At 35.7% G+C, this 12,703-nt stretch overlaps 1 protein-coding gene across 1 annotated transcript in view; it reads left to right on the top strand.

The window, feature by feature from the left end:
- The window catches only part of RARS (arginyl-tRNA synthetase), a 29,997-nt gene that overhangs the window by 3,135 nt on the left and 14,159 nt on the right, over positions 1–12,703 (top strand). Inside the window, exons 2-8 of the mRNA XM_008572401.1 lie at positions 1,570–1,704; positions 6,090–6,278; positions 6,499–6,607; positions 7,168–7,268; positions 7,723–7,844; positions 8,819–8,939; positions 11,646–11,775. Coding sequence (XP_008570623.1) covers positions 1,570–1,704; positions 6,090–6,278; positions 6,499–6,607; positions 7,168–7,268; positions 7,723–7,844; positions 8,819–8,939; positions 11,646–11,775 — 907 coding nt within the window. The remainder of the gene's footprint in view (positions 1–1,569; positions 1,705–6,089; positions 6,279–6,498; positions 6,608–7,167; positions 7,269–7,722; positions 7,845–8,818; positions 8,940–11,645; positions 11,776–12,703) is intronic.

The following is a 12,703-nucleotide window of genomic DNA, read 5'->3' as shown; positions in this document are numbered from 1 at the left end:
AAAAAAAAAAAAAAAAAAAAAAGTGAGTCACGGACTAATCAACCACAACAGATATAATCACCAGAAAGAATTGGCTGACCACCGAGTTTTATTTAACTTTGTGGATTATTAATTTTATGAGAACTGACGTAATTTTAAGAAAAGTTTCCGTTTAACTATTGGTTTGATGATTTTAAAGGTTTATGTAGTTAAAATGCCCACATTAACTCCCCCGTGTTATGTAACAAATAAAAATGCTGTTTTTAGTCTGAAGGCTGCTTCAGCTGCTTTAGCTGCTCTGGCTGCGACAGCGCTGACAACCCATAGGGTGAGAACGTGCTTCAAAGGAACCAAAGTCTCTGCCTGTGTTTTTTATTTTCGCTGCCTCTCCATCCCTCTTTCAAAGACCCCCAACTTGACTGGAGCTGGTCTCCGGCAGGCAAGTTTTTTTTTTTTTTTTGGCTTTATTTATCTGCTGGTAAACTTTCTGAAATTTCAGGTGAGAAATCTCCCTCCGAGGTTTTGTTTGGTTTTGTTTTGACGGCTGGCCAGTACTGGGATCCGACCCTTTGACTCCCCCTGAGTTTTGCAGCTAAGTTGGAAGCTTTCTTTCTGAATTGACATGTCTTTGGTTTTAGATATTAACGTACAAATCCTGGTCGAGGACCTAAAACATTGGAAATAGGAAAAAATGGGAAAATCGTTTAGTCCTAGAAAGGGCAAAAGACAGACACCCTACACTTGCCCTTCTGTAGGATGGGTTGAGGGAGGGGTGTTGGTTCCAGTACCCTCGAGGGTACCAAAATCTGGGACGTTCAAATCGCTGATATAAAATAGTGTAGTACGGTATTTGCATATAATGTATGCACATCCTCCCATATACTTTAAATCATCTCTAGACTACTTATAATACCTAATACAATATGAATGCTTGTAAGTAGTTGCTGTACTGTATTATATTTTTATTTGTATTTTTTTTTATTGTTGTATTGTTTTTGTTTTTTAAGATATTTTCTATCCACAGTTGGTTGAATCCATGGATGCAGAACCTGTAGATACAGAGCGCTGACTATTTTGAACATGTCAAGAGATATTTCGTTTTTAAGAGAGTCCCAATTCATAAGATTTGGGAATAGGGGCTGGCCAGTTAGCTCAGCTGGTAATGTGTGGTGTTAATAACACAACGGTCTAGGGTTCAATCCCTGTACCTGCCAGCTACGGAAAAAAAAAAGGTTTGTGAATAAAAGTAGATTGGTCGCCCTGAAACTTAATTAAATCAGACTGGTTTAGTAAGCCTAAGCTAGAAACTAGGGATATGAGGATTTTCCCATTATATGCTTAACACTCCTATTCCTCTCTCCTAACACATACGTACATGCTCAGTTCTTTTCTTATCAAGGATAATATGCTAATGTCAGCAAAAGTCTCAGAGGAGAAAAAATATCACAGCTTGTCAAAGGAAAAGTTAATCATTCTAATCACCTCTGCCCTGCCCTGGTGGAGAGGTGAATTGAGGAAGTTCATGGGACAATTTGTCATATGGAAGTCATTGATCATACTAGACTGAATAAAATGACTTTCCTTTCGTAGGAAAAAGAGATTAAATCTCTGACTGCTGAAATTGATCGGTTGAAAAACTGTGGCTGTTTAGAAGCTTCTCCAAATTTAGGGCATTTGCGAGAAGAAAATTCAAAATTAAAGTATCGACTGAATATTCTTCGAAAGGTGAGTACTCCGTATTCCAATTTCATTTTCCGGTTTGAATTATTATATCTTTTTAAAAACCTTTGTTACCAAATATTCTGAAAGTATACACTATAGAATTTGGAAAGAGGAGGCCAGAAGCCCTATTCTTTTTGTTGTTGTTTTGTTTTGGTTTTTGTTTTTATAAATTTTTTTATTTTAATTTTTTTATTATGCATACATGTGGGGTGCAACGTTGATTTTCAGTAATCGTGTACAACATGTGGTGGTTAGATCAGTATAGTTAGCTTATTCATCATTACAATATGCAATCATTCTTTGTGTCCATTGACCAGTTCCTCACTAGCCCCCCTCCTCCTCCCCCTGCGTTCCCAATTTCCACCTCTAGTTTTCTAAAAGTTCAACATATAACTGTGATTGTTCTTTCTTTCTTTCTGTCTGTCTCTCTTTATTATTCATTTGTTTGTTTATGGATTCAGCTCCCAGTTATGAGTGAGAACATACATTATTTCTCTTTCTGTACCTGAGAAACCCGATTCTTTTCACTGCATCAAACAAGTTAGGACTGAGTTAGTGCAAATAATGGAGAAGTTGGAATTGTCCTGTCCTTCCAGGACCCTTTGAAATGTTGCATCATAGTAAATGTTTAGCTAGCTTAATGCAGTATATAAGTAGGGTCGAGACATTTCTTTCAACAGCTTGTAGCCATGCCTTTTATTTAAAATTTTTTTTTGATATTTGAATCATTTGCCTCTATCATAAAGGAAATATTTTAAAACATACCCACATACCATCTCTGTCATAAGTTGGTTATTTTATAATTTTATTTTTATAATTGTATTTTGCAGCATTATTTGGGGTTTTTTCCCCCACTTAATGTTTTAAAACCTTTTTTTCCTCCATGAAGCCTGTGCTATATTTGTTTAATGCCTCATAATCTAACAATGTTTATCAATCTTGTCAAAAAATATTGCTTCAGTTTTTTGGCCTGCCTTTCAGGTTTGCTAATGACACATCCCTGAGTATGACCTCATTCCTATAATTGTTTTCCTCTGTGTACACCACTTTCAGGCAGGCCACACTGGCATTACATCTTTTTCCCAAAGCTGATTTCATTTACTCATCTTAGTCCCTGCCTGCCCCATTCCCATGGAGTTTTTTTTATTACCTGTTTGTGATCTGCTATGTTTGAAATAGCTTTGTCTTTGAGGCTTCTTAAATCACAAAATTCCTTTTCCATGGAATCTTCCCCAAGGAATCTTATCTTTCTGGTTATGTCATTCATTCCACACGTATTTATACTTTATTCTCTGTTTTATTTATTTTAGTTCAAAAGTATTATTACATGCTGCTGTGGATTGAGTGTCCCCCTGAAAACTTGACCCCCACTGTGACAGGGTTAAGAGGGTAGGAAATCCTGTTATGTTAATTGAAAGGTGGGATCTTGAGGAAGTGATTAGGTTGCAGCTCCACACTGTAATGAATGGGTTAAAAATGGTGGTCAGGAGCATGGTTCTGAGGGTTTTAAAAGGAGAGTGAATGAGGAGGTTAGTCTCACTCTGCTTCCACCGTCTTGCAATGTGAGACCCCTGGGTCATTGTCACCACCACCAGATGTGTTCCTTGCACCTTGGACTTCCCAGCCTCCGAAACTAAGCAATAAATTTTGTTTTCTTTACAAAATACCCAGTTTCAGGTATTTTGTTATAAGCAATAGAAACGGCCTAATACACATGCCTAATATGTGCTAGAACCTATGTGGGAAAAAGGTACAAAAGGAAGTACAGTGTATTCTCTCTGAGTGCCAAGCTAAAATAAAATAGCCTCTAGACTGTGAAAGTATCTTGAAACCAAAAATGAAAAAGGCAACTCCATAAATTATCATCGTCAAAGTTTATTGATGGGTGAAGGATAGGGTGGACTATAATTCAGGGCTGTGCACTGTACTCCACAACCTCTGGGGTGGGAGCTAAAACTTGTAAATGTCTTAGAGACAAAGGTAGAACTGTGCCAAAGAGAGAAATCTGTTGAAGTGGAAGATTCCCAGACTCCTCGCAACTGCTTGTGTCACCCCCCCTTATCTTACACAAACATAGCATTCCATCCTTTCCCTGCTTTGTTTGCTAAGTAATCTGTGCAGGGAGATTGTAGATGTTCCAAAACTCAGAAGGCCACTAGGGTAGAATAAGTTCTGGCAAGCATCCCCACAGTACTCTAATACACGTTTCTGTAATGCAAATTTGCTATCCTGTAGATATGAGAATGTTGTCAATGTAATGTGGAAGTCACCTTGGTTCTTTCACAAATATTTTGCCCTACCAAGTAAGCGACTGAACACTGGATACAGAACCAAAAACAGCAAGCCACAGAGGAATAAAATATTATGTGTGATGCCCATTCACCCTGGCTCACTTTGGCCACATGCTCTTACTTGATTGTCTTGGAGGGAGGAATTTTACCTTTCTTTTCATTACTCAGCAGCCTCACTTATTCCTTATACCCCCTTCCATTGAGCTGTCCATATCTTTTTTTTAAGATAAAGTCTTGTATTTATTTATTACTTATTTATTAGGAGTTACAGATATCTCTTTACCACTGATGACTTTAGGGTTACTGTTGTGATAGCTCTCATGTTACAAAATCACATAGATTTTGAGTAATCTACTTCTACTCCTAATTTTCTCAAAAGCTCTGTTGTTTTTAGGATGTAATTTTTGCATAATGTGAGGTTTTTCGGAATGCTTATATAAAGTTATAGCAGAGATGCTCATACCATATATAATATTTCTTAATATCATGGAGCTTACCATTTTAGGGGAGAAAAAGACTTACACATATGAGACAGGTAGAGAAAAAGTGTTAAATTGATTATAATTAAATATTAATTTGCATGGTACAAAAATCAAGTACAGTGGGTTTCGTGTGTGCATGCCTGTGTATAATATGTATACACCCCAAAACATACATACATACCTGTTACCCTATCCTTTAAAAATAAAAAATCGAAATTTATTACAGTAAGCTTTGGTGTTATGATTATATCTAAGTAACTTTAGTATTTGCGTTAGAAATCTTCAGGTTGTGAAAATCATATCTTCCCTTTTTTGAGTATGTTACCACAGAGGGAATAAATTATTGATTAAAAACTTAAAATGGGGCCGGCCTGGTGGCGCACTGGAGAGTGCGCCACTTGGGAGTGCGGCGGCACTCCCGCCGAGGGTTCGGATCCCATGTGGAGACCGGTTCCCGCTCACTGGCTGAGCGTGGTGCGGGCGCAACACCAAGGGTTGCGATCCCGTTACCGGTCAGTAAAAAAGACAAAAAGGAAAAAAAAAAAACTTAAAATGAAGTTTTAGTAAGTTTAAGGTTATGATTTCTTATGGTGATGAAGATAGGGATGATAATAACAGAACTTGGACTCCCCATTCTGATAGACTTGAGTTTGAATCCTGGCATTGTCACTTATTCTTTATCTTTGGCAAGTTACTTAATCTCTAGCTCACATAGAAATCATGATAATAGTAAGAAACTCAATTTTGTTGTGAAGATGGAATAAGCTAATGCATGCAAATAATGGTCTTGGCTCAAATCTTGACAGTACATACTTGAATATTAGCTTTCATTGTTGCTGCTAATATTTCACAACATTGGCATTTTTGATTAACATAAGATTGTGATGACTGTATAGGCAGCATTTTCATTTATATTCCATTAAAAGCATATGTGTTTATTTACCATTTTTGATATCTTCCTATATAGTAGGTACAATGCTAGGTGCCAGGGATAGAGCCATGAACTAGACACTTTCCCTGCATCCAGCAGGCTAGTGGTGGAAACAGAATTTTGTGTATGATAAGTGCAGTAATAGAGGTAATTATACACCATCTTAAATGAACATATTACACTTCAAGGGAAATTGGAAATAGGAGGTAGGAAGGAATAGGTCCAACATGGGATTATTTAACAATGAGACAAAACTAATTTTTCTGGCATATTGATATTAGCTCCTTTGAATGCATTTTTTGTTTTTTTGTTCATTGAGTTTTTACTTCCAGTATTTGATATGAAGTAATGTAGGGCTAATTTTACACTATTATTTTCTCAGAGCTTTGGAGAAGCTGAAAAGCGGATTCAATCATTCCTTCTTACTCCCTCCTCCCAGTTTCTGTTCTGATAAAACAGATGTAGAAAGCAAGACCTCAAGGCATTTCTTATCGATATCTTAGATGCCTAGGAAGGACTTGACCTATTATGTGTCTCAACACATCTCAGATTTGAGAGCATCGCATTATGAGTGCATGTTTCCTTTTGTTTCTTCTCAAGATATTTAAACGGTTCTCACAATATTTGGGGAAATTTTGTATGATGATGTAGTACTTTATTGACATATTTTCATTCTTTTCCTAGAGTCTTCAAGCAGAAAGGAGCAAACCAACTAAAAATATGATGAACATCAATAACCGCCTACAAGAGCTCTTTGGTTGTGCCATTAAAGCTGCGTATCCAAATTTGGAAAACCCTCCTCTGCTAGTGACACCAAGTCAGCAGCCCAAGTTTGGGGATTATCAGTGTAATAGTGCTATGGGTATTTCTCAGGTGATGTATTATTATTGAGTCACTCTTGGTGATTTGATTTTCTTAAGTATTATCATTACTGTTTACATAAATAATAGCAAATTGTTGTATTCTCAGTGACTTCTCTGCTTCTGCCTTTAGATAGGTTTTATGTAAAATTCATCTCATGCTTTGTCAGTTGTGCATTTCCAAGTAACCTGATGAAATCTGTTGTGAAATGAATTTCTATATTGTGTTATAGATGCTCAAAACCAAGGAACAGAAAGTTAATCCAAGAGAAATTGCTGAAAACATTACCAAGCACCTCCCAGACAATGAATGTATTGAAAAAGTTGAAATTGCTGGTCCTGGTATGACATAATGTTATCCTTCTTAATAGTTGTATTTTTGATGAGTCGTTTTTGAAATGAGAAAATGAAAACCATTTTAAATAGAGGGTTGAAATTTATATACTGAATAGGATGGTGAAAGCACCTTGGATTGTGAGTTAGGAAATCAAGGTTTTAGTCTAGACCCAGCTACCACTTAGCTGCCTGATCTTGGATGACTTACTTTACCTCCCTATCATTGAGTTTTTCATCAGCAGAAAGGGAATAAATAATGGGAAAGCCTGTGGTGAAAGAGCCCTTTTTTGCTGTTTCGAGGCAAACCAAATCATTTGCTGAAAGTGAAGGGGCTCTGAATTAAGTTGGAAGCTTTTGGGAGAGTGGTAAAGGTCTGAAATATATGTTGAAATAGGAGCTTACAAAAGTGCTCAAGTCAAAGCCCCACGTGGTGTTGGAATCCTGAAGAGTTTGACCAGAACTAGGTCAGCACTCTGGACCAACATAAATGAAATTGAGAAAATCCTTTGGGGTGAGCAGTCATTCAAGATGGGATTATCTGATATTTTTTCTCTTCTGTCCATTAGGTTTTATTAATGTCCACTTAAGAAAGGATTTTGTATCACAACAGTTGACCAATCTCTTGGTGAATGGAGTTCAACTACCTGCTCTTGGAGAAAATAAAAGGGTATATGTACAATTGTCTATTGATGTATTAATCATCTTAGAATTGTGTGGAAAGTGCTATAACTAGGAATGGCTTTCACTTTTTACATTGAGATTTAAACATTAATATTTGGGATTATGGAAGTAATTGTGAAGTAGCCTTTCTCTTGGGTCTGGCGTGTTACCTGATTTTTTTTCCCACTTCATTTTGCAAGGTATTTGAAGTAGCCAGCTGATACTTACACAGGTATTGCTGAAGTAGAGGATAGATAATTTGTGTAAATGAATTTTTTTTTTAGTTAATAACGTCCATCAGAAAATCTAACACAGTTGAATTACAGCCCAAGTTAATGTTTGTCTGAATTTATTATTAATTTATTATTTATTAGTAATTATGTTATTAATGAATTTGTTGGCAGAATAAATTGTGTCTGCCCTTTTTAAACATCTCTTTCTCTTTTTATTGTCTATCGCAGGTTGTAATTGACTTTTCCTCTCCCAACTTAGCTAAAGAGATGCATGTAGGCCACCTCAGGTCAACTATCATAGGAGAGAGTATGTCCCGCCTCTTTGAATTTGCAGGATATGACGTGCTAAGGTACGTGCTCTTGCCTTTGCTTGGAAATTTCTATACAAAGTGAAACACCTCACTTGAGAAAGAATCTTTGACTAAATCAGTGGCTCATGAGTTAGTTCTGCTTTATAATCACCCAGTAAACTTAGCAAATATGTCCTGGGCTCCTCCTCTGAACTTTTTTTGCTTTTTTACTTTTTTTAGACTCTTGTGGGGTGGAACCAAGGATGAAGCTCCTCCATTCATTCCACAGATATTTCTTTAGTGCCTCCTATATAGTAGGGGTTTATATTCTAGTAGGGGGAGAGGTAGGCAAGAAACAGATTATGTTGGACCTTGTAGACCATGGTAAGAAATTGGGATTTTATTCTAAGTGTGATGGGAAGCCACTGGGAAGTTTTAATTAGTGGAGCAATATGATCTAATTAAAGATTACTCTGGCTGCTGTGGCAACGAAGGGAGACTATAGTGTAATGTGACTAGGCTGTCATAATCCAGTTGACAGATGACTTGGTGGTTTGGGATTAGATAAAAGCAGAGAGGAATGAGAAGTGGTTAGATGAACACTATTTTGAGGTATTTTGAGGAATTTTGTCCATTGACATTTGGTAACCATTGGTCTAAATTACACCAAGATAATTGGTTGAAAAGTTAAATTTTCATAAAATTGTGGGAATGGCCAACATTGGCTCAGCTGTCATTGTCCCTGTTAGCTACACAATAAACAGTAAGGTCCATTGATAGGATATTTTTTCATGCAATAAATCCTGGATGCCTGCTATGTGCAGACTCTGTTACTGGGTATATAGAGCTGAACATAACATCGTCTTCCCCTGTTGTGAAGTTTATAGACGAGTTGAGTAAACAGCCAAGTAAATAGATATTGCCAAATGTGATGTACTGGCACTTAAATGTTAGTGGTTTCTATTAGAATATAATTCCTCTAATTTAAACATCTTTATCTTTTTTTTAAGTGATTTTATGTTCTTTGATATTAGGTTAAACCATATAGGAGATTGGGGGACCCAGTTTGGCATGCTCATTGCTCATCTACAAGATAAATTTCCAGATTATCTAACAGTTTCACCTCCTATTGGGGATCTTCAGGCCTTTTATAAGGTTTGATACCATTTATTGTTATTATTTGTGTGCTTAGCATTCATCATAATTATCCATTTTCCTTAGGGAGTTCAAAATGGTATTTAAGGTTACTATAGAGTTAATGAAAGTTGCTCAACTTCTTTTTTTTTTTTCTTGAAAGATGACCGGTAAGGAGATCTTGATCCTTGACTTGGTGTTGATAGCACCACGCTCTCTCAAGTGAGCTAACCGGCCATCCCTATATAGGGATCCCAACCCTTGGCCTTGGTGTTATCAGCACCACAGTCTCCCAAGTGAGCCACAGGCCAGCCCTGAAAGTTGCTCAACTTCTGAAGGCCATTGTTCCACCCATGTCCTATTCTCTCTATATAAATGACACTCTCTTGAACTTAAATTACTTATTAAACATTAACTTTGTTCACGTACATTGGCCTAGCCATAATGATATGACATCACGTGAATGAAAATAAAAAGCCATATCATTTAGTTTATCTACTTGAAAAACTGAATTCTTTTTGATTTCTTGATCTATTGTATTTGGTTGTGTGCTTAGAAAGAACCACCCCCGCACCCCCATTCCTCACCCCCAAGGTTCATTGTATTGTGTTGTGTACATAGAAACACAACTGGATTTATTGCATTTGATTGTACTCATAGGAATAGCCATCCCTACCCTTTAACATGTCTTACTTTCTTTATTTATTGGTGTGTGTTAAAAATTAAATTCTACCACATTACCTATTGTTAAGTGAATTTAGGGTTTTGTTAATCAAAATACATTTTAGTATTTAAAATTTGTTGATGCTGTTCTCAATTTTATATATTTTGAGGATATTATTAAGTATATGTAAGAACAGTTGTTTTTTGGTTTTTTGGCAGCTGGCTAATATGGGGATCTGAACCCTTGACTTTGGTGTTATAACACCACACTCTAACCAACTGAGCTAATCAGCCAGCCTCCAAGAACAGTTTTGCTGTTATGTTTTTTTAACCTAAGGGTCACTTTTTTATTTTCATTTACTTCTTTTTTTTTTTTTTTTAAAGATGACCGGTAAGGGGATCTCAACCCTTGGCTTGGTGTTGTCAGCACCAGGCTCAGCCAGTGAGCAAACCGGCCATCCCTATATAGGATCCGAACCTGTGGCCTTGGTGTTATCAGCACCGCACTCTACCGAGTGAGCCACGGGCCGGCCTACTTCTATTTTTTGTACATATCTGTGGGGTACCATATTGAATATCAGTACCTGTGTGCAATATGTGATGCTGAAATCAGGATAATTAGTATATTCAGCATTACACAATGTAATCTTTTTTTTGTGGCCCTTTACCAATTTCTAGCTAACCCCCCATCCCCTCCCCCACCTCTGGTAACCTCGGTTCTGGCAAGAACTGTTTTTAAAAGACACATTTACAAGTCATCCATAATTTTTAATCACCCATATGGGTCACCTTTCTTTGCCTCCTTCTTGACTTATCTGTATACAAACATTTATTGCATTGTTTATCATTATAATATAGTTTTTGTATTGTGCTTATTTAACATTTTATTGTAAACTTTTGCATGTTACTTTATGGTATGACTGCACATTGTTTTGTTGGATTGGTATACCACAGTTACCATTAATCCCCTACTGAATTTTTTTTTTCATTTTGGGGGAGCCACTATCCAGTAAATAACTTCATACATGTGGGTTTTTTCCCTTTTTAAAATTATTTCCTTATAATAGATACCAAAAATAAGATTGCTGCATTAAAAAGTAAACATTTGTGGGATTTTTTGGCTTTTGGTTGGTTTTTTGTTTTGTTTTTTGTTTTTTGGTTTTTGTCTTTTCATAAGTGTTTTCTAATGAAAAATTGAAAATTAGTCAAGTGTTTACTGATATGAGACTGGTAAAATAATTATTGATAAAGTCATCTCTTGTAGCCCTGTACTTTGAATATAAGGAAGCAGATCTATTATTGCAAGAAAATGTTCGTGATACATTGCTAGTAAAGAAAAGCTATTGCCAACTTTTGTTAAAACGGATGTGTATTTGGGCCGGCCCGTGGCTCACTCGGTAGAGTGCGGTGATGATAACACCAAGGCCATGGGTTCGGATCCTATATAGGGATGGCCGGTTTGCTCACTGGCTGAGCGTGGTGCTGACAGCACCAAGCCAAGGGTTGAGATCCCCTTACCGGTCATCTTAAAAAAAAAAAAAAAAAAAAAAAAAAAAAAAAAAAAAAAAAAAAAAAGGATGTGTATTTGCAAAGAAATATCTGGAGTTATACACCAAAATGTTGTTACTGAGTAGTTTGGGGTGGGATTATCAATTTTTTTGTTTTTAACTTAAAAAATTAATTAAAGACCATATTCAAAAGGGAGAATGGGGCACAGAAAATTCAATCCTACCTGTTAGCAGTTCATTATTAACTCTCCTTGAACACAGAAGTATTGGTATGAAGTAGGCTTTTGTGAATTGGAAAAGTAGAGGGAGGACTAGGGTGAGATTTTTGTATTTTCAAGAAAAATGATTTCAAAAGAAATAAGAGGGTTCTTTGACATATTCAATTGTAACAATATTCTTAACTATTGAGGCAGAGCACTTGTTCTGGAGTTCTAAATTTTCACTTTTTCACTCTGTGTATGTGTGTGTGTTTTTAGAAATGAATAATGAATAAATTCTTTATCTAGAAATACAAGATTTGGTCTTTTACAACTTTTACTTTTTTGTTAAAACACAGGAATCTAAGAAGAGGTTTGATACTGAGGAGGAATTTAAGAAGCGAGCATATCATTGTGTAGTTCTACTCCAGAGTAAAAGTCCAGATATTACAAAAGCTTGGAAGCTTATCTGTGATATCTCCCGCCAAGGTGTGTTTCTAGACTTTGTTCATTTATCTAGCAAATACTATGCATATAGTTTTCTTTAGTCTTTATTCAGAATTGACCTTGACATTTTAAACTTTTGAAGAGAGGCAAATAGATTTTTTTAAAACATTTTTCTGGAACTGAAACAACTAATAAAAAAGTTTAATAATAAGTCAGGTGCAAAATTTATCTTTCTTAGAAGTTAGCAAAAATTAATTAGAAAGGAAAAAGAAAAGATCCTATTGACAATAGCAACCAAAACTATAAAATTCTTAGAATGAATTTATCCAGAAATGTGTTAGGACCAAGATGAAGAGAAATATACAACAAGATGTAACAGAATGTTTGAATAGGGTGCCATGCCAAGGTTCCTAGTTCTCAAAGTTTTAAGGCAATTTCAAGGTTTCAGACTTGACAAAATAATTTTAAAGATCACTTTGATTAGTAAATGAATAAGAATAGTCAGTAGAATATTTGAAAAAGAAGACTAATGATGACTGGTTTTCAGCACTGGATAGTAAAATGTTTTATAATGCTACAGTGTTACTAATGAATATAGCTAGACAGACAGGTAAATGGTACAAATTAGGAAAAACTGTAAGAAAACTCAGTAAATAATTTGAAATATTTCCAAATAGGAAAGGCTTTTTTTTTCTTCTTGTTTACGTTTTTTAAGAATTAATTTTTTAAAAGTTAGTCAATAACAGGAGATTCTCAAGTGTTAAAAAAATAAATAAAAATGGGTACAAAGATGTGCTTTCTACCCTGAGTGAATCAATGTATAGTATATGCATGTATCGAAACAATAAACTGTACCCCACAAATATGTACCAATAAGCATTAAAAGAAAAAGGGTTATACCAGAAGTACAGTACATGTTCCTTATGCAAAAAAAGTATAAAGGCAAAAAAGAAAATAAAATTATTTATAG

The sequence above is a fragment of the Galeopterus variegatus genome, unplaced genomic scaffold (assembly GCF_000696425.1).
Source record: "Galeopterus variegatus unplaced genomic scaffold, G_variegatus-3.0.2 Scaffold780, whole genome shotgun sequence".
Lineage (NCBI taxonomy): Eukaryota > Metazoa > Chordata > Mammalia > Dermoptera > Cynocephalidae > Galeopterus > Galeopterus variegatus.
The sequence above is the reverse complement of the archived record's forward strand: the minus strand, read 5'-3'. Positions and strand labels throughout refer to the sequence as shown.